This window comes from Entelurus aequoreus, linkage group LG08 (assembly GCF_033978785.1).
Source record: "Entelurus aequoreus isolate RoL-2023_Sb linkage group LG08, RoL_Eaeq_v1.1, whole genome shotgun sequence".
NCBI classification, from domain to species: Eukaryota; Metazoa; Chordata; class Actinopteri; order Syngnathiformes; family Syngnathidae; genus Entelurus; species Entelurus aequoreus.
This window is the reverse complement of record NC_084738.1, coordinates 81,016,096-81,037,131: the sequence shown is the minus strand read 5'-3', so window position 1 is coordinate 81,037,131 and position 21,036 is coordinate 81,016,096. Positions and strand designations below refer to the sequence as shown.

At 36.8% G+C, this 21,036-nt stretch overlaps 1 protein-coding gene across 1 annotated transcript in view; it reads right to left on the bottom strand.

Moving 5' to 3' along the window:
- Positions 1–21,036, bottom strand: part of pik3r1 (phosphoinositide-3-kinase, regulatory subunit 1 (alpha)) — a 60,537-nt gene that overhangs the window by 26,095 nt on the left and 13,406 nt on the right. The window contains exons 3-4 of the mRNA XM_062057390.1: positions 2,433–2,525; positions 2,286–2,360 (exon numbers count right to left, since the gene is read on the bottom strand). Of these exons, the coding sequence (XP_061913374.1) occupies positions 2,286–2,360; positions 2,433–2,525 (168 nt within the window). The remainder of the gene's footprint in view (positions 1–2,285; positions 2,361–2,432; positions 2,526–21,036) is intronic.

Here is a 21,036-nt window from a genome sequence, read left to right as displayed (position 1 = left end):
AGTCTATTATACAGCATTATTCACATGTGAATAATATAAATACAGTATGTTATACAGCATTATTCACATGTGAAAAATATAAATACAGTCTATTATACAGCATTATTCACATGTGAATAATATAAATACAGTATATTATACAGCATTATTCACATGTGAAAAATATAAATACAGTCTATTATACAGCATTTTTCACATGTGAATAATATAAATACAGTCTATTATACAGCATTATTTACATGTGAATAACATAAATACAGCCTACTATACAGCATTATTCACCTGTGAATAACAAATACAGTCTATTATACAGTAATATTCACATGTGAATAATATAAATACAGACTATTATACAGCATTATTCACATGTGAATAACATAAATACAGTGTATTATACAGCAATATTCACATGTGAATAACATAAATACAGTCTATTATACAGCATTATTCACATGTGAAAAATATAAATACAGTCTATTATACAGCATTATTCACATGTAAATAACAAATACAGTCTATTATACAGCATTATTTACATGTGAATAACATAAATACAGCCTATTATACAGCATTATTCACATGTGAATAACAAATACAGTCTATTATACAGCATTATTCACATGTGAATAATATAAATACAGTCTATTATACAGCATTATTTACATGTAAATAATATAGTCTATTATACAGCATTATTCACATGTGAATAATATAAATACAGTCCATTATACAGCATTATTCACATGTGAATAATAGAAATACAGTCTATTATACAGCATTATTCACATGTGAATAACATAAATACAGTCTTTTATACAGCATTATTCACGTGTGAATAATATTAATACAGTCTATTATACAGCTTTATTCACATGTGAATAACATAAATACAGTCTATTATACAGCATTATTCACATGTGAATAACATAAATACAGTCTATTATACAGCATTATTCACATGTGAATAATATAAATACGCTATACATTTACAGTACATGTACTGTCAAATCTTGTCACCTAAATTATTGATTTGTTGTTCATTATCCCTCATAGTAGTGTGTGTGTTGTTTGCTGTGTGATGTTGCCTCTTCCTATTTAATATGGAGTTCATTTGAGTGTGGTGCGGCTTGTTGCTTTCATTAGTAAAAAGTTACTTCCTGCGTTGTGCTTCTGACGCTGTCATGTAGACATAGAACCACAACAAAAGTAGCCTGTTGCATGACATCAAACGCACCGCTAACAGTGTTGTAACGTGCGTAAAAGTAATTGAATGGTAACAGTGTTTTTCCTAACACTAAGAACAGGACAGGTCAAAAGTTTGGACACACCTTCTCATTCAAAGTATTTTCTTTATTTTCATGACTATTTACATTGTAGATTGTCACATCAAAACTATAAATGAACACATGTGAAGTTATGTACTTAACAAAAAAAGGTGAAATAACTGTAAACAAGTTTTATATTCTTGTTTCTTCAAAATAGCCACCCTTTGCTCTGATTACTGCTGTGCACACTCTTGGCATTCTCTCGATGAGCTTCAAGAACACCTGTGAAGTGAGAACCATTTCAGGTGACTACCTCTTGACGCTCATGGAGAAAATGCCGAGAGTGATCAGAGCAAAGGGTGGCTATTTTGAAGAAAGTAGAATATAAAACATGTTTTCAGTTATTTCACATTGTTTAACTCCAAATGTGTTCATTCATAGTTTTGATGTGACAATCTACAATGTAAATAGTCATGAAAATAAAGAAATTGAATGAGAAGGTGTGTACTGTACTGTATATCTAGCTTGTGTGCTACTGTGTGCTTAGCTGTTGTGTAGCTGCGAGTAGCCTATAGCCTGGCATGTTTACCTTTTGTAAATGACTTGACAAAACTGGAAGAAAAGTCCAACCGCGTGTGTTTATCAGACCAAACTGCTTGTATCGGGACAAGTTTAGGCAATACAATCAGATACTTGTTTTTAAGAACATGCCTACTTTTAAGTATAAATAACTTCTTATTCGTTTTTCGGTATTTTTGGTACAACGGATGGAGTGTGTACCTTTTTTCCCCCCAAAATTAAAACGTTTTTTGTGGCCCCTGGCAAACCCTGGTGATTGTTCATTTTGAGACCCACGGTGGGAAAAGTTTGGACACCCCTGCTGTAATACGTCTAACAATGCTGCATTCAGGAAAACTGGGAAATATCCATTAGGGGGGGAAAAAAGTGTGAATAAATACGAGTGATCTTGAATGCAGCACACAATAGTAATAATAGCACAACTAAATGTTGACTACTCACCAGACTCAAAGAACTGTCGGATCTCGAGGCCGCCGCCCGCCGTAAAAGTTCTGTACAAGGTCGGGTTCTCCAGACCTGCAAGCAAAGACAACGTTTATCTCTGCTTAGCGTTTTTAAAAATTAAAAAAAAAAAAAAAGGAAGTCTACCTTTCTTCTCGATGGCTTGGAGCAGACGGACCAAGAGGGGCGGAGCCGTCTCCGGGAGGGAAAACTGCTCCGTCAGGTCCAGCAGCCAGAAGCCTGGAAGGAATATTTCAAAAAGGAATTAGATAAGGAACACAAATTGTAGTCCAGGGGAGAAAACCTTCAGCTTCAAAGTGGAAGTGACTTTTACTCAACTATTGAATAAAGCAGCACTTGAAAGCGGCGTCTTTCTTTGGAATATCCAGGACACTTTTTATGCCGTTCACTTTTGCTGAATCATCATATTTGTCCTTTTTTTAAACGTACTTTACAACTGTCATTCTAAAAGCAGCCCAAAATGGCAACGCTACACAAAAAAACTGATCTAGTTCTAACACACACTAATGCAATCCCTAAAATATCAGCAGACCGATATCATCTGCCGATATCGGTATGAAATCAGTTATCGGATCATATCGGTATCGCTTTAAGGTTTTGCCTGGATCATATTGGGTATGTGACAACCTCGTCAAACAAGCCTGCTAAACTCACCGCGTCCGGGAATCTTTTACAAGTTTGTTGACTATGGATATGTGTTAATACCAGCATCAGAAAGAAAGATACATCGAGCATCTCTACCGTTATAGTTGACATTTCAACTTGGACTGCTAGCTTCTATCTGGGTTGGTATATTTAGTCAAAATGAAGAAGTTGTGGATAAAACAGGAAAAAACTCCTGGACAGTATGGCATGTTTTGGGATTTTGTTTGTGGTCTGTAAATGATGCAAGACTGGTAATACCACACCACCGTAGGTACGCTCACCCTTTAGAGCACAGCTAGTTTTAGAAAGAAAGTTACAATAATGTGAGAAAAAAATTTGTTTCCCGAGAGGAAAAAGTCGGGGGGGAAAATAAGTCATAGTGTAAAAAAATAATTTAAAAAAACTCAAATTACAATATTTCGAAGTTTTAGTTTTACGAAGAAAGTTACAATAATGTGAGGAAAACAAATTATTTTGCAGAGAGGAAAAAGTCAGGAAAAAAAAAAGTCTGAGTGTAAAGAAATCTTTAAAAAAACTCAAATTAGAATATTACGAAGTTGTAGTTTTACGAAGAAAGTTACAATAATGTGAGAAAGAAATGTGTTTCCCGAGAGGAATAGTCGTAAAAAAAAAAAAAGTCGGAGTGTAAAGAAATCTTTAAAAAAACCTCAATTTAGAATATTACTAAGTTGTAGTTTTACGAAGAAAGTTACAATAATGTGAGAAAAACAAATTATTTTCCCAAGAGGAAAAAGTTGGAAAAAAAAAAAAAAGTTGGAATTTAACGAAATCTTTGAAAAAAACTCAAATTAGAATATTACGAAGTTGTAGTTTTACGGAGAAAGTTACAATAATGTGAGAAAGAAATGTGTTTCCCGAGAGGAAAAAGTCATATAAAAAAAAAAAAAAGTCGTAATGTGAAGAAATCTTTAAAAAAAACTAAATTTAGAATATTACTAAGTTGTAGTTTTACAAAGAAAGTTACAATAATGAGAGAAAAAAATTATTTCCCCGAGAATAAAAAGTTGGAGAAAAAAAATAAGTCGGACTGTAAAGAAATCTTTGGGAAAAAAAAAAAATTAGAATATGACGAAGTTGTAGTTTTACGAAGAAAGTTACAATAATGTGAGGGAAAAAAATATTTTGCCAAGAGGAAAAAGTCAAATAAAAAAAATAAGTTGGAGTTTAACGAAATCTTTGAAAAAAACTCAAATTAGAATATTACGAAGTTGTAGTTTTACGAAGAAAGATACAATAATGTGAGAAAGAAATGTTTTTCCCGAGAGGAAAAAGTCATAAAAAAATTAAAAAAAAGTCGTAATGTAAAGAAATCTTTAAAAAAAACTAAATTTAGAATATTACTAAGTTGTAGTTTTACAAAGAAAGTTACAATAATGTGAGAAAAAAATTATTTTCCCGAGAGGAAAAAGTTGGGGGGAAAAAATAAGTCGGAGTGTAAAGAAATCTTTGAAAAAAAAAAAAATTAGAATATTACGAACTTGTAGTTTTACGAAGAAAGTTACAATAATGTGAGGGAAAAAATTATTTTGCCAAGAGGAAAAAGTCGAATAAAAAAAATAAGTTGGAGTTTAACGAAATCTTTGAAAAAAACTCAAATTAGAATATTACGAAGTTGTAGTTTCACGAAGAAAGTTACTATAATGTGAGGGGAAAAATTATTTTTCCGAGAATAAAAAGTCGATAAAATAATTAAAGAACCTTTTAAAGAACGCATTTTTTTTAATATTGGTTATGTGCTTATCGCCACATATATTGATGTTGTTGATATTGATATCGCCCAACCCTACTCTTTAACAAAACAAAAGACTAGTCGCGCTCACCCTTTAGAGCACAGCTTCACAACCTGCAGGAAATATTTCTTCTCAGGTTTCTCTATGTTTACATTTTCACACTATTTTCTAACACTTTATTAAACATTTCTTACATATCTCTTATGTTTGCACCTTCATTTTAAGAGCGTGTTCAATGTGATTTGACTACTTTGTTGACATTGTTAGTGTTTTCCATGCTTGTGTTGACATTTCCTTCCTGCTTTGATAGCTGAAATAAAAATGTTCACCTATCATTTATTGTTCTCTTGCTCCTTACTTTGCAAAGGTGGTTAAAAGTCTTGAGCGATGTAAAAGACTTATACTGTGATAAGGGGTAAAAATGGCTGTGCAGGCAGGAAGTGCTGCACACGACTTCCAGGCTGCTGTGAAAACGTTGAAAAAGGAGCGGCTACTGGTTTGTCCAGAAAAAAAAAGTGAATATTTACAAGAGCGTGAGGCAAAGTCCAGAGCAAATATACTGTGATATGAGGTAAGCCAGGTCCACGGGGTGTGTTAGAACTTTAGTAGCAGGTGTGGACATGAAAGTGAAGGCTGGACTTATTTAGGCTGAAAGGAGCGACTGTCAAACGCCATGAAAGGAAGTCTTTTTCCTCCGTCATATTTTGCTACCTTGAAAAATTCACACTCTTGCTTGCTGAGTTTTTTTTCTTTTCGTTTGCCAATTGAACACCTTTCTGGGCATTAGCGAGCCCGTCACAAAGTGGCAAATAATGAAGCGCTTCATCCAAATCCACATCCTCTCTGGCCAAGCTGCCATGTTGCGTGTCAAGGAAGGGGGAATTAGCCAGACCGCAGAACACTGTAGGACAACTGCTCATCTGGAAGACATTACCACGGCGGGGCGGGCGGGGCGCTGGGCCACCTTCTCAGAAGCGGTGAACTTTGAGATGGAACACCGACGTTCCCAAATAGATTCTTGGACACGCCGTGCTGCCATCGCGCACCTTTTTTCTTTTTTTTTTACCACCCAGACGAGATATCCAACACGGATGCCGTTCCTTCCACACAGCAGCTTTTTCCCAGAAATTAACTCACGGGCTCAAGTTAGATTGTAAGCCATAAAAATGACCAATATCGAAGCTCGTCTTACGAGAGATGACATGTCTTGTCTTCAACGTTAACGACCACGCTTGACGTGGACTCCAATTAGACAAAGCCATGGTGTGTTTGATTATTTTGGGACGGGACGGGCTGGGTTTCTTCTCGGTACTGGACCTGAAGGCTCACATCGAGGTGATTGATGGATCGCTAGGATCTCCAGGAATATATTCCTCGCCAAGTGGACTTCATTTGAGCTTACGTATGGTTTTGTGCAGCCACGTTTGCAGTTTACCTCGTTCCATTAGGTCAGAGGTCGGCAATCAAAAACGTTGAAGGATCCATTTTGGCCCAAAAACACAAAAAAATAATCTGTTTGGAGCCGCAAAAAATGAAAAGCCATATATAAGTGTTATAATGAAGGCAACACATGATGTAAGTGTCTATATTAGCTATAATAGCCTACTATCAAAATGACTTTAAAAGTCTTATACAAGTGTTATAATGAAGGCAACACGTGATGTAAGTGTCTATATTAGCCTACTATCAAAATGGCTTTAAAAGTCTTATATAAGTGTTATAATGAAGACAACGCATGATGTAAGTGTCTATATTAACCTACTATCAAAATGGCTTTAAAAGTCTTACATAAGTGTTATAATGAAGACAACACGTGATGTGTCTATATTAGCTATAATAGCCTACTATCAAAATGACTTTAAAAGTCTTATATAAGTGTTATAATGAAGACAACGCATGATGTAGGTGTCTATATTAGCTATATTAGCCTACTATCAAAATGACTTTAAAATTCTTTTACAAGTGTTATAATGAAGGCAACACATGATGTAAGTGTCTATATTAGCTATAATAGCCTACTATCAAAATGACTTTAAAAGTCTTATATAAGTGTTATAATGAAGACAACGCATGATGTAAGTGTCTATATTAGCTATATTAGCCTACTATCAAAATGACTTTAAAAGTCTTATATAAGTGTTATAATGAAGGCAACACATGATGTAAGTGTCTATATTAGCTATAATAGCCTACTATCAAAATGACTTTAAAAGTCTTTTACAAGTGTTATAATGAAGGCAACACGTGATGTAAGTGTCTATATTAGCCTACTATCAAAATGGCTTTAAAAGTCTTATATAAGTGTTATAATGAACACAACGCATGATGTAAGTGTCTATATTAACCTACTATCAAAATGGCTTTAAAAGTCTTACATAAGTGTTATAATGAAGACAACACGTGATGTGTCTATATTAGCTATAATAGCCTACTATCAAAATGACTTTAAAAGTCTTATATAAGTGTTATAATGAAGACAACGCATGATGTAGGTGTCCATATTAGCTATATTAGCCTACTATCAAAATGACTTTAAAAGTCTTTTACAAGTGTTATAATGAAGGCAACACATGATGTAAGTGTCTATATTAACCTACTATCAAAATGGCTTTAAAAGTCTTACATAAGTGTTATAATGAAGACAACACGTGATGTGTCTATATTAGCTATAATAGCCTACTATCAAAATGACTTTAAAAGTCTTATATAAGTGTTATAATGAAGACAACGCATGATGTAGGTGTCCATATTAGCTATATTAGCCTACTATCAAAATGACTTTAAAAGTCTTTTACAAGTGTTATAATGAAGGCAACACATGATGTAAGTGTCTATATTAGCTATAATAGCCTACTATCAAAATGACTTTAAAAGTCTTATATAAGTGTTATAATGAAGACAACGCATGATGTAAGTGTCCGTATTAGCTATATTAGCCTACTATCAAAATGACTTTAAAAGTCTTATATAAGTGTTATAATGAAGGCAACACATGATGTAAGTGTCTATATTAGCTATAATAGCCTACTATCAAAATGACTTTAAAAGTCTTATACAAGTGTTATAATGAAGGCAACACGTGATGTAAGTGTCTATATTAGCCTACTATCAAAATGGCTTTAAAAGTCTTATATAAGTGTTATAATGAAGACAACGCATGATGTAAGTGTCTATATTAACCTACTATCAAAATGGCTTTAAAAGTCTTACATAAGTGTTATAATGAAGACAACACGTGATGTGTCTATATTAGCTATAATAGCCTACTATCAAAATGACTTTAAAAGTCTTATATAAGTGTTATAATGAAGACAACGCATGATGTAGGTGTCTATATTAGCTATATTAGCCTACTATCAAAATGACTTTAAAAGTCTTATATAAGTGTTATAATGAAGGCAACACATGATGTAAGTGTCTATATTAGCTATAATAGCCAACTATCAAAATGACTTTAAAAGTCTTATATAAGTGTTATAATGAAGACAACGCATGATGTAGGTGTCTATATTAGCTATATTAGCCTACTATCAAAATGACTTTAAAAGTCTTATATAAGTGTTATAATGAAGGCAACACATGATGTAAGTGTCTATATTAGCTATAATAGCCTACTATCAAAATTACTTTAAAAGTCTTATATAAGTGTTATAATGAAGACAACGCATGATGTAAGTGTCTATATTAACCTACTATCAAAATGGCTTTAAAAGTCTTACACAAGTGTTACAATGAAGACAACATGTGATGTAAGTGTCTATATTAGCTATAATAGCCTACTATCTAAATTACTTTAAAAGTCTTATATAAGTGTTATAATGAAGACAACGCATGATGTAAGTGTCTATATTAGCTATATTAGCGTACTATCAAAATGACTTTAAAAGTCTTATACAAGTGTTATAATGAAGACAACGCATGATGCAAGTGTCTATATTAGCGTACTATCAAAATGACTTTAAAAGTCTTATACAAGTGTTATAATGAAGACAACGCATGATGTAAGTGTCTATATTAGCTATATTAGCCTACTATCAAAATGACTTTAAAAGTATTACATAAGTGTTATAATGAAGGCAACACATGATGCAAGTGTCTATATTAGCTATAATAGCCTACTATCAAAATTACTTTAAAAGTCTTATACAAGTGTTATAATGAAGGCTACACGTGATGTAAGTGTCTATATTAGTCTACTATCAAAATGACTAGGTGTCGCAGGCTGAGGCAAATCTTCGTTGACAGAAATGTTGAAATGTAATATTCATTCTACACATTTTTACAACATTAGTAAATCAGAGGCTACTCAGAAGATGAGATAACTCCTGGAAATGACTGGCTTAGAATGGCCAAAGGTATAAAATGTGTGTGTCCAAGTTAAAGATTTATTACAATCTTTGGCAAGCTAGGTAATGTTTGCTGTGGTCTGGAACAACATGGCACACAGTCAGAAATGCAGCCAATATTACATACAGATAATGTGTCATGAGACGTGCAAATATAAATGATATGCAAAGAGGATAAAAGTAAAGGATATTAGATATATAGCTACAAATGAGGCTTAATGATGCAATATGTACATAAAGCTAGCCTAAATAGCATGTTAGCATTGATTAGCTGGCAGTCGTGCACTCCAACAAGTCAATAACATCAACAAAGCGCACCTTTGTGCATTCACGCACAGCATGAAACTTTTGGTGGACAAAATGAGACAAAGAAGGAGTGGAAGATTTGACATGTAAACAAACTGTTGCGTCACAGTCCACACTATGGTGAGTTCAAGAACCGCCGAAATTAGTAGGACAAAACGATGTCCACCAAATACTCTCATCAGTGAAGCATACACACAAACATATTAAACATTTCTATAATTTGGGAAGATTTGTGTCATGTTTGTCCTCAAACAAAAAACATACTGAAACAAAACAAATATTTTCCCCCATCTTTTTCCATTTTCAATCATTTTTTTAAAAAATGCTCCAAGGAACCACTCGGGTGGCATGAGAGCCGCGGGTTGCTGACCCCCGTGTTAGGTGGAGGTACTCATCGCAAGTCTGCTACCAATTCCCACGCAGTACGCATTCAAAGTGAAAGACAAGCAGTGTTTCCTGCGACATGCAGGGCACCTCCACAAGACACAAGGGGGTGTACATTAGCTTTGGCTAGCGAAGTGTTTGCTTCCCTGTGAAATACGTAAACCAGAGGTGTACAAAGTGCGGCCTGGGGAATATTTGAGGGTCAATGTATTTCTTTGGGCCGTGGAACCTTTTAGAAATAAATGATTTTAAAAAAACCGACAAAAATAGCGCAAAAAAGTCATGATGCAATGAGAAAAAATCTGAACTGTTGATACTAATTACTAAAAACAACAATCATTTGTCTTTAAATTAGGACTGCAAATAACGACTATTTTGATAGTCGATTAGTCGAATAATCGGATAATAAAGTGCTGTTACAAAACTTAAAATGACTCATAAAATGTTGAAAAAGAAAAGAAAGGCAAAGTGCTACAAAAAACAATTAACATTGCTAATGTATTAAAGAAAACAGTTAAAATAGCAACAATGAAAACAAACAAAACACAAAATCTAATTTCCACAAAAAAAAACAACCTTGTAATGTTTAAAAAGCTGCACGCTGGTATATTGACGATTGATTAACAGTGTTAGCACTCTAATAGCATGGCGTCACTACATGCTAACATTTTTTCTGCCAATTTTGCAACCGTACACCCCAGAGTCATAACTTGGTACTTGACATATGCTAACTGTTAGCATGCTGCCAATTTTGCAGCTGTACACCTTAGAGTCATATAACTTTGGTGCGTGACATATGCTGTTAAGCATGCTAGCAAGTGAACATTGGCATGCTAACTTTTTTTAGCCTATTTTTCCGTCATACACCTCAGAGCAATATAACTTGGTACTTGGCAAATGCTCACTGCTAGCATGCTAATTGTTACAGCCAATTTTGCAGCTGTACACCTTAGAGTCATATAACTTGGTGATTGACATATGCTAACTGTTAGCATGCTAACTTTTTCAGCCAATGTTGCTGCCATACACCTCAGAGCAATACAACTTTGTACTTGGCAAATGCTAACTATTAGCATGCTAATTGTCACAGCCAATTTTGCAGCCGTACACCTCAAAGTCATATAACTTTGTACGTGACATATGCTAACTGCTAGCAAGTTAACATTGGCATGCTAACTTTTTTTGCAAATTTTTCCGCCATACACCACAGAGTAATATAACCTTGTATTTGGCAAATGCTCGGCATGCTAATTGTTTAAGCCAATTTTGCCGCCATACACCTCAGGGATCATACTTTAATAATTGCCAAATGCTACCTATTAGCATTAAACTTGGTGCGCGACACTTGCCAACTGGTAAAGTTAGCATGCTGAAGTTAGCATACTAGCCCTTTTTAGTTAATTTTGCATGTGTATGCCGCAGAGTCATATAACACGGTACTTCTCGCATTCTAACTATCGGCATGCTAGCGTTAGCATTTTGATTCGACTTGCGCATATCGAAATATAGAAATGCAGGGCGCCGAGGGCAGGGAAAGGTTCGAGAGACATTAATGGAAGCCGTCTCCGTGGCAACCGGGTAAAGAGGACACAAGGCTAGACTACTGCAACGCACTTCTTGTCGGGATCCCCAGCAAGAACATCCAGAAGCTGCAGTACTTACAGAATAGTGCTGCTAGGAATCTGATGAGAGTGCGGAAATACGACCCCTCTACCTCAAAGAACTGCTCACCCCCAAATCCTCCACACGACACCTCCGCTCCGGACAGGCTAACCTCCTCCAACCTCCGAGGACAAAGCTACAAACAATGGGAGACCGGGATTTCTGCTACGCCGCTCCCAGTCTGTGGAACGCTCTCCCTGACCACCTGAGGGCACCACAGACTGTGAATGCTTTTAAAAAAGGCTTAAAAACCCTTCTTTATAAAAAAGCATTTTTTTAGATATATGCATACTACTTGTAGCTATTAGGCTGTTGTAGTTTTCATTTTTATTTATTTTTATTATCTTTATATTTTTTTTATTTTTTAATACACTGTAGCACTTTGAGGATTGCTCAATGTAAAGTGCTTTTTACAAATAAAATCTATTATTATTATTATTACATGTCGGTGCAGGCCCGTGTCGCATGAGTGGCCCACCCGCCCGACCGCAGGCGGAAAACGTCCACGCACAGCTGCCGCCGTCGGCGTGCAGGGGTCGCGTAGGTGGTGGCCGGGGGGTTGCAAAAGTCTCCCCGGGGCCAAAATGTCATGTCTGAACCAGGCGAACTGCAGACTGCGGGCAAGACTGGGCCGGGGCGCCAAGAACACGCTAAAGATAGCACGGGCTAGGGTTAAATATAGGAGAACTGCTCAAGTACCCCTCATCTTCAGGTTATAATGTTTCCCCTTGTCTGGGGGGACGAGGCCAGGCAGGACGGCGACGACGGGCCAACAACTCCAAGCTCACGTGGACGTATGAGTGGGGAACAGCAGACAGGCAGACATTTTTGACGTGTCACCATATTTTTGCACGTGGAATGAATTCCACACCTTGGTGATGCGAAGAGACGCTGAGGAGAGGCCGCACAGCCGCCTGCAGGCCGACGCCAGCATTGCACGTGCGTCGGCCAATGAGAAGGCTGTTGCTGTACAGCGCCGGTGTTAGGACTCGTGTTATTAACCCAATATCGCCAAAAGTATCATAAGTGATACATACGTTTTTGAGTGCAATTTGTTTTTCCCTAAAAAAAAAAAGCCCGACGTGTCAGATGAGATGCATGCATTTAGCATATAATCCACATGAGGGCAGTAATTGACTAATTAGAGGGCTGTCCTGTCATCCCGCAAAGATTGCCACAAAGAAGAAACGAGAGACACCTGATTTTTGAGGAGAAATTTGGCATATTTAAAAAGGCTAGAGTAAGAAACTTTTTTTTTTGAACAGTTAATCTGTGGACACAATGTGAAATTACAAAATATTTCATAGCAAAACGGTTTTGAAAATGTGTGTATCAAATTTGAAATAGCAGGTATATAAAGGTAGATGAGTCAGTTGGCATTTTATCGCATTCCACGCATTAAAAAACTACCATCGAGCAACATTAGGCCCCTTTCCACCGCAGGAAATTTTTACAGGAAGTTTCCCATTTACCCGGGTAAATAAAGTTCCCCCTGTGTTTCCACCAAAAACTACCCGGGTAGATTTAGTTCTTCAGGAACTCCTCGAAGAGTGGTTGATTGGTTGGCTGATTGGTTGAACCAAGTTGGGGACGTTCCTAGAACTTCTCTTTCAAACACATTCAAGTGGTGGCCTCAGCCGTTTACTACTCGGACTTTGTTGGATAAATGTGGTAAAAAGGAGGCAGCACACGAGTGGAACGAAGGTAAATAACGTCAAGTATGAACTATTGACTTTACTACATGTTGTAAAAGTAGTCAGTGACACTCCATTTGTCTCCACGGAGTTATTAGCCTCAACCCGAGCGAACAGAATGCTAATGCTAACAAGCTAACGCTAAAGCCGATGTGTTTGTGTTGTAAACACTGACATTTATTATTTATATATTGTTATTTATAGATAACACTGACATTTATTATTTATAGATAAACACTGACATTTGTTATCTATATATTGTTATTTATAGAAACACTGACATTATTTATATAGTGTTATTTATAGAAACAGTGACATTTAATATTTATATATTGTTATTTACAGATAAACACAGACATTTATTATTTGTATATTGTTATTTATAGATAAACATTGACATGTATTATTTATATATTATTTACAGATAAACACTGACATTTATTATTCATATTTTACCGATAAACACTGACATTATTTATATATTGTTATTTACAGATAAACACTGACATTTATTATTGATATATTGTTATTTACAGATAAACACTGATATTTATTATTGATACATTGTTATTTACAGATAAACACTGACATGTATTATTGATATTGTTATTTACAGATAAACACTGACATTTATTATTGATGTATTGATATTTACAGATAAACACTGACAAGTATTTATATATTGTTATTTATAGATAAACATTGACATTTTTCATTTATATATTGTTATTTATATATAACACTGACATGTATTATTTATATATTGTTATTTATAGATAAACACTGACATGCATTATTTATATATTGTTATTTATAGATAAACACTGACATGCATTATTTATATATTATTTACAGATAAACACTGACATTATTTATACATTGTTATTTACAGATAAACACTGACAATTATTTATATATTGTTATTTATAGATAAACACTGACATTTTTCATTTATATATTGTTATTTATATATAACACCGACATTTTTTATTTATATATTGTTATTTATAGATAAACACTGACACTTATTATTTATATATTGGTATTTACAGATAAACACTGACATTTCTTATTTATATATTATTCACAGATCAACACTGAAATTCATTATTTATATATTATTATTTATATATAAAACCGACATTTAGTATTTATATATTGCTATTTACAGATAAACACTGACATTTATTATTTATATATTGTTACTTACAGATAAACACTGACATTCATTACTTATATATTGTTATTTATAGATAACACTGACATTTACTATTTATATGTTATTACTTACAGATAACACTGACATTTATTATCTATATATTGTTGTTTACAGATAAACACTGACATTTATTATCTATATATTGTTATTTACAGATAAACACTGACATTTATTATTTGTATATTGTTATGTACAGCTGAAATGGACCATAAAGAATGACCTGACCCTCATGAACTCATCATTTACAGAGAGGACAACTTTCTGACTGTTGGACATTGCGGACAAAAGCCTGGCCTTTTATAAACAATTCAGTACACTTTATTTTATAAAACAGATCATGTTGTATGTGATTGCCTTGTATTTCAATGACTTTTATTGACATGGTAACAGTGTAGAAATATAGTCAACCACTCCTCCATACGTCACTTGCATAAACTACCTGAACTGTGAAATGTGGTGGCAACACAAACCGCACACTTCTACAGCAACACATGGTTCCAGGAACCAAACGTTTTGGTTGAAAAAGGCCTCAGTCTTTTGAATCTTCAAATAAACAGACATAATGTTTACATTACACAGTATGGTATATTTAGAGGTATTAAATTCATATCAAATGTGTTGTATTATTTTGTGGCGATCACTCGGTGTGTGTTGTGATAATAAATGATAGCTTTGTGACTTTTGTGAGAGACAACAAATAAATCACGTAATGATGTTGACTTTGTGTGTGATTCTTTTTAGATTACAACGTGGAAAGTGCTTTGAAAATGATAAAGCTGTTCTTTTAATAACATGACAGATATTTCTGTGTGTTGGATTATGTTGTGGTTTGTTAAAAAAAAATAACCGGCTGAAAATTTGATATGAAAGTAAATGTTTGTATAAAAAAAAAAAATGTATAATTGGAATTGTCTGTGATGGGAGGGTCCGCCCTTACCCTCTGGGCTCCTGCAAACTGCATGTCATGTGCTCTCTGGGTGTTGTTGACTCAAACAAACATTTTCATTTATTCCCTTTATAAGCACACCAGTTACAGGAAGTAAGACCGCTAGGATTCTTACCAGGAGGTTTTAGGGAGTTGCCGTAGTTTGAGCGTTACCAGATGTGTACAAGAAATGGGATGGCGTGCTGTGTGTGTGTGTGTGTTACCTAGCAGCAGCCAATGATGGATGCCGCCAGGGCGGTTATGTAAGGCCACGCCCACAGCGAGGCGCACGTCTCGCACGCTACAACGCCCCGCTCGCTCCCACCCCCCCGCCGAAGAAGGCCTGGCATCTCCCGCGACTCTCTAATCGCACCTCTCGCTCGGTCAGTCTGTCTGCCGGGCGCCTAATCCTGCTCGCAGACGCCGCGCGGCCTCTAAAGGAGCTTTGCCGCCCGGCTCGCAATCATGTAATGAGACGCGCGCCATCTGATCGTCTATTGTTCACGTCGGAGCGGGGTCCTGTCCGCCGCCCTTTGACCCCGCTGGCAAACGCCCGCAGGGACGCGTTGAGCAATGTTTGTCGGAGCCTGTTTGTTTTTCCAGGGAAGAGTCGGGATCTTGTGGCTCTGCGGCCAGGAGTCAAAAGTTAGAAAATGAATCAGTAACTTGGTGTTGGGGGGAGATCTTGCGCAATGTTTGGAGAATATTTCAGGGTATTGTCCACGACCTCCCGGAGAGCAGGAAAAACATCCAACTCAAAAGGGGCCAAATAGTCCTAGAGCCAAATGACAGCTTTCTGCAAGGAAGCCTCGCTACACATCTTAAAATAAGCCCAGATAACTGCTTATTGTCTGTCATTTAGCTACAGAAGTTTTCCTGCAGCTAACAGGCTGTTTATGTTAGCACTTTAACACATGCTAGTGTTGCTATCCTCCTTAAATGAGTCATATTATGTTTTTTCTACAATTAAAGACTTCCTTGTGGTCTACTTTACATGTAACCATAGACATCTTATAAGGGTACGCAGCATCGAGCGCTACTGCCTACTGGCGCCGACGAGACGCGGGGCCGCCATCTTGGAGTGGCGATCCGCTCCACTCAGTGCAATTCATTTGGCAGGAGCAATGAACTGTCAGCGCATTTAATTCATCTTACCTCACTGAATACCACTGATTTTCACGCGCTTTTTTGTCATAGGTGTAGCTATGATAAATGTTTTGGCGTGTTTTATTATTCATAGTTTGCTTAACAGTAATAGAATATTCTTATATGCTATAAATGACCAGACGTCCGAGATTAAAACTGGGAATATAATCCCATAGAAGGGGGGAAAAAACGGTCAGCTATTTTTAAATTGAAGAAACAATATGATTAGGTTATATATACACATGCGTATATCCTACATTAACAATGTATGAATACCGTATTTTTCGGAGTATAAGTCGCACCTGCCGAAAATGCATAATAAAGAAAGAAAAAAACATATATAAATCGCACTGGAGTATAAATCGCATTTTTTGGGGAAATTTATTTGATAAAACCCAACACCAAGAACAGACATTTGAAAGGCAATTTAAATCAATAAAGAATAGTGAACAACAGGCTCAGTGTTTCCCACACATTCATTTATTTGTGGCGGCCCGCCACGAAAGAATTACGTCCGCCACAAATTTTAAAACATTTTAAAAAAAATGTTTTATTTTTTTTTGTCCTGTCCAGCTTCTCAGGCAAATCATATAGTTGATGTAGATGCCCATATAGGCTGTTTAGATTTACTTTACAAAAGAGAAGTGTAGGATACTTCTCTTGTTGCCTTATTTGTATTTGACCACTACTGTTTTCTGTTTATTTGTTACTGACTGTGGCAGGACACCTCTGCCTCTGTTTCACTTTATGTTGCTGGTAAATAATATGGTTATAGTAGTAGGCTAAAGTTACATTATTTAGTATGCACTAATTAAAGGGGCAGAGCTTTAAGAGACATTTTAGCTTTTATATTTTATAAGATATATTTTTTGTAAGAACCACAATTAATAAATATATTTCAGTGTATAACTTATTGTTCAAATCTGTATATAAATATGTACATAAAGTGTTGTAATTATATTGTAAAATGGATGGATGGATGGATGGACGTTTAAAACAAAACTGTTATTATTAATTAGTAAGTATACATTTTTTGAGCCTTTTTAGAGAAAATCATATCATTGTAGTAAATTATGCAAATGACTCGATGATGTCATGGTGACCACGCCCATAGCCACGCCCCCACCACCACAGGTATCTTGGCAGTTTATGGGAAACACTGAGGCTGAATAAGTGTACGTTATATGAGGCATAAATAACCAACTGAGAACGTGCCTGGTATGTTAACGTAACATATTATGGTAAGGGTCATTCAAATAACTATAACATATAGAACATGCTATACGTTTACCAAACAATCTGTCACTCCTAATCGCTAAATCCCATGAAATCTTATACGTCTAGTCTCTTACGTGAATGAGCTAAATAATATTATTTGATATTTTACGCTAATGTGTTAATAATTTCACACATAAGTCGCTCCTGAGTATAAGTCGCACCCCCGGCCAAACTATGAAAAAAACTGCGACTTGTAAAAAAAATAAGGTAGATTATATATACATGCGTATATCCTACATAAACAATGTATGAATACATTAGATATCTATAATATTACATTAATTATAATCAATATAGTTATAATATATATATTATCTCTTGTATTGCTATTTTGTATTACATTCTTCGCTTAAATGATAATGTTTACAGTGATTGTTTTATATGTATTTTGTATGTACGTCGCTTTGGATAAAAATGTCTGCCAAATACTTAAAAATAAACATATATAAACACCTGAAAGTCTTTATATCAGCTAAAACCAATCTGTTTTACTGGATTCAGACTAAAACCAAATTCTGTCTTACCCAACAATGTTAGTATTTGAATATTGTTACTTGAAGACTTATTCCTGGTTACAATTATACTGTTAAGAAAGTATTGTCGTATACTTTGCCTAAAATGAGAATGCATCATAATCAGTGGCGGCTGGTGAATTTTGTTTTAGGTGGGGCTGAAAGTTTGTAAACCAAACTCCTGTAGGGGGGTCATCCTCCCCCAGAAGATTTTTGTGATTTTTACATACAAATTAAGCATTCTGGTGCATTCTGACAAAATAATGAAGACAAAATAGAACATTTCATAGGTTTGAAGAGAACTATATATAATACACTTTTCACAAAATACCACCAATAGTACGTTAATGTTAAATCTCACTTGTGAAAATTAATCCCCCGATTCCTATTTTCAACAGTCCGCTCATTTGAGCAGGAAAACGCTGAACACCATTTTTGTTTTCTACCTGTCAACTGTCAGTTTAGGCTGCTCACCACTTCAAGATGGCGGCCCAATTTTTTTATTCACGTGTCTCCACTTTGACAGCCTTCGAGACATCTTAGGCATGTGCTAACAGTAAAGATGACTACTTCAATCTGAAATGTGTGTTCATGCCAGCGCTCTTCAATGTTTTCCAGGCCAGAGACCCAAAACCCGACATACATTGTATGATGTTAAAGAGGTTCATTTAGCCTACTAATGTGTATTTATAAATGGTTGATTTATATAGGCTAGTAAGGTAAAGTTTTGTACCTGACAAGTTGCGGCTATCTTGCTTGCTCAGACACCTCTGAGGAAGGCTGCAGAAGCAAGATAGCCGAAACTTGTCTGGTACAAAACTTTACCTTACTAGCCTATATAAATCAACCATTTATAAATACATTGTATGAAATTAGGATTGTATTTTACATTAAACTCTCCAATTGGCAGTTGAAAACTCGAGCGCTAATTGCTGGTTGGCAGCAAGAGTGCTAATTGCTAGCTGGTAATTAGCGCGCCAATGGCTAGTTGACAACTAGAGCGCTAACCATTAGCTGGCAACAAAAGTGATAATTGCTAGATGACAACTAGTGCACTAATCGTTGGCTAGCATTTAGCATATTGATTGCTAGCTGTAAACTAGCCCATTAATCACTAGCTGGAAACTTGCACGCCAATTGCTAGCTAGAAACTAGTGCGCTAATAGCTAGCTGGCAACTAGCACGTAAATCGCTAGTTGACAATTAGGATGCTAATCGTCGGCTAGCAACTAGAGCCCTAATCGTCGACTAGCAACTGTAACGCCAATCGCTAGCTGACAGCTAATGCGCCAATCGGCAGCTGACAGCGAATGCGCCAATCTTTAGCTGACAACTAGGGCCCCAATCGCTAACTGGCAATTAGCGCGGCAGTTGCGAGCTGACAGCTAACGCACCAATCGCGAGCTGGCAACTAGAGCGGCAATCGCGAGCCGGCAACTAGCGCACCAATCGCGAGCCGACAACTTGCGCACCACTCGCTAGCTGGCAACTGGCGCGCCAATTGCAAGCTTACAACTAGCACGCCAATCACAAGCTTACAACCAGTGCGCCGACAGCAAGCTGACAACTAGTGTGCTAATGGCTAGCTGTCAACTAGTGCGCCAATCGCTAGTTGACCACTAGAGCGCTATTTGCCAGCTATCAAATAATGCGCTAATCGCTAGCTGTCACCCAGTCTTCGAATCCCTAGCTGTCAATTACTGTATTAATCGCTAGCCGACAACTAGCATGTCAATCGCAAGCTTACAACCAGTGTGCCGACCGCAAGCTGACAACTAGTGTGCTAATGGCTAGCTGACAACTAGTGTGCTAATGGCTAGCTGTCAACGAGTGCGCTAATAGCTATTTGGCCACTAGAGCGCTATTTGCCAGTTGTCAAATAATGCGCTAATCGCTAGCTGTCACCCAGTCTGCGAATCCCTAGCTGTCAATTACCCCAATCGCTAACTGGCAACTAACGCGCCAGTTGCGAGCTGACAGCTAACGCGCCAATCGCAAGCTGGCAACTAGTGCGGCAATCGCGAGCTGGCAACTAGCGCGTCAATTGCGAGCCGACAACTTGCGCGTTACTCGCTATCTGGAAACTAGCGCACCAATTGCAAGCTTATAACTAGCGCGTCAATCGCAAGCTTACAACCAGTGCGCCGACCGCAAGCTGACAACTAGTGTGCCAATGGCTAGCTGTCAACTAGTGCGCTAATCGCCAGATGGCCACTAGAGCACATTTGCCAGCTGTCGAATAATACGCTAATCGCTATCTGTCACCCAGTCTGCGAATCCCTAGCTGTCAATTACTGTGTTAATCGCTAGCCGACAACTAGTACGCTAATCGCTAGTCGACAACTAGCATGCCAATCGCTACCTGTCAACTAACACACAAACCGCTAGCAGTCAACTAACGCGCTAATCGACAACTCGTGCGCCAATCGCTAGCTGACAACTAGCGTGTCAGACTTGTTTATGCCACAAAGGGGAAAGGCTATGGTTGCAGTGCAGGTTTTGGGACAGCAGGTGGAGTCCTTCAGAGCAAATTAATAAATAAATGATAAATGGGTTATACTTGTATAGCGCTTTTCTACCTTCAAGGTACTCAAAGCGCTTTGACAGTATTTCCACATTCACACACACATTCACACACTGATGGCGGGAGCTGCCATGCAAGGCGCTAACCAGCAGCCATCAGGAGCAAGGGTGAAGTGTCTTGCCCAAGGACACAACGGACGTGACTAGGATGGTAGAAGGTGGGGATCGAACCCCAGTAACCAGCAACCCTCCGATTGCTGGCACGGCCACTCTACCAACTTCGCCACGCCGCCCAGCGCTCAGCGTAGGTTTATTGTGCAGTTGCACTGTCACAGCAAT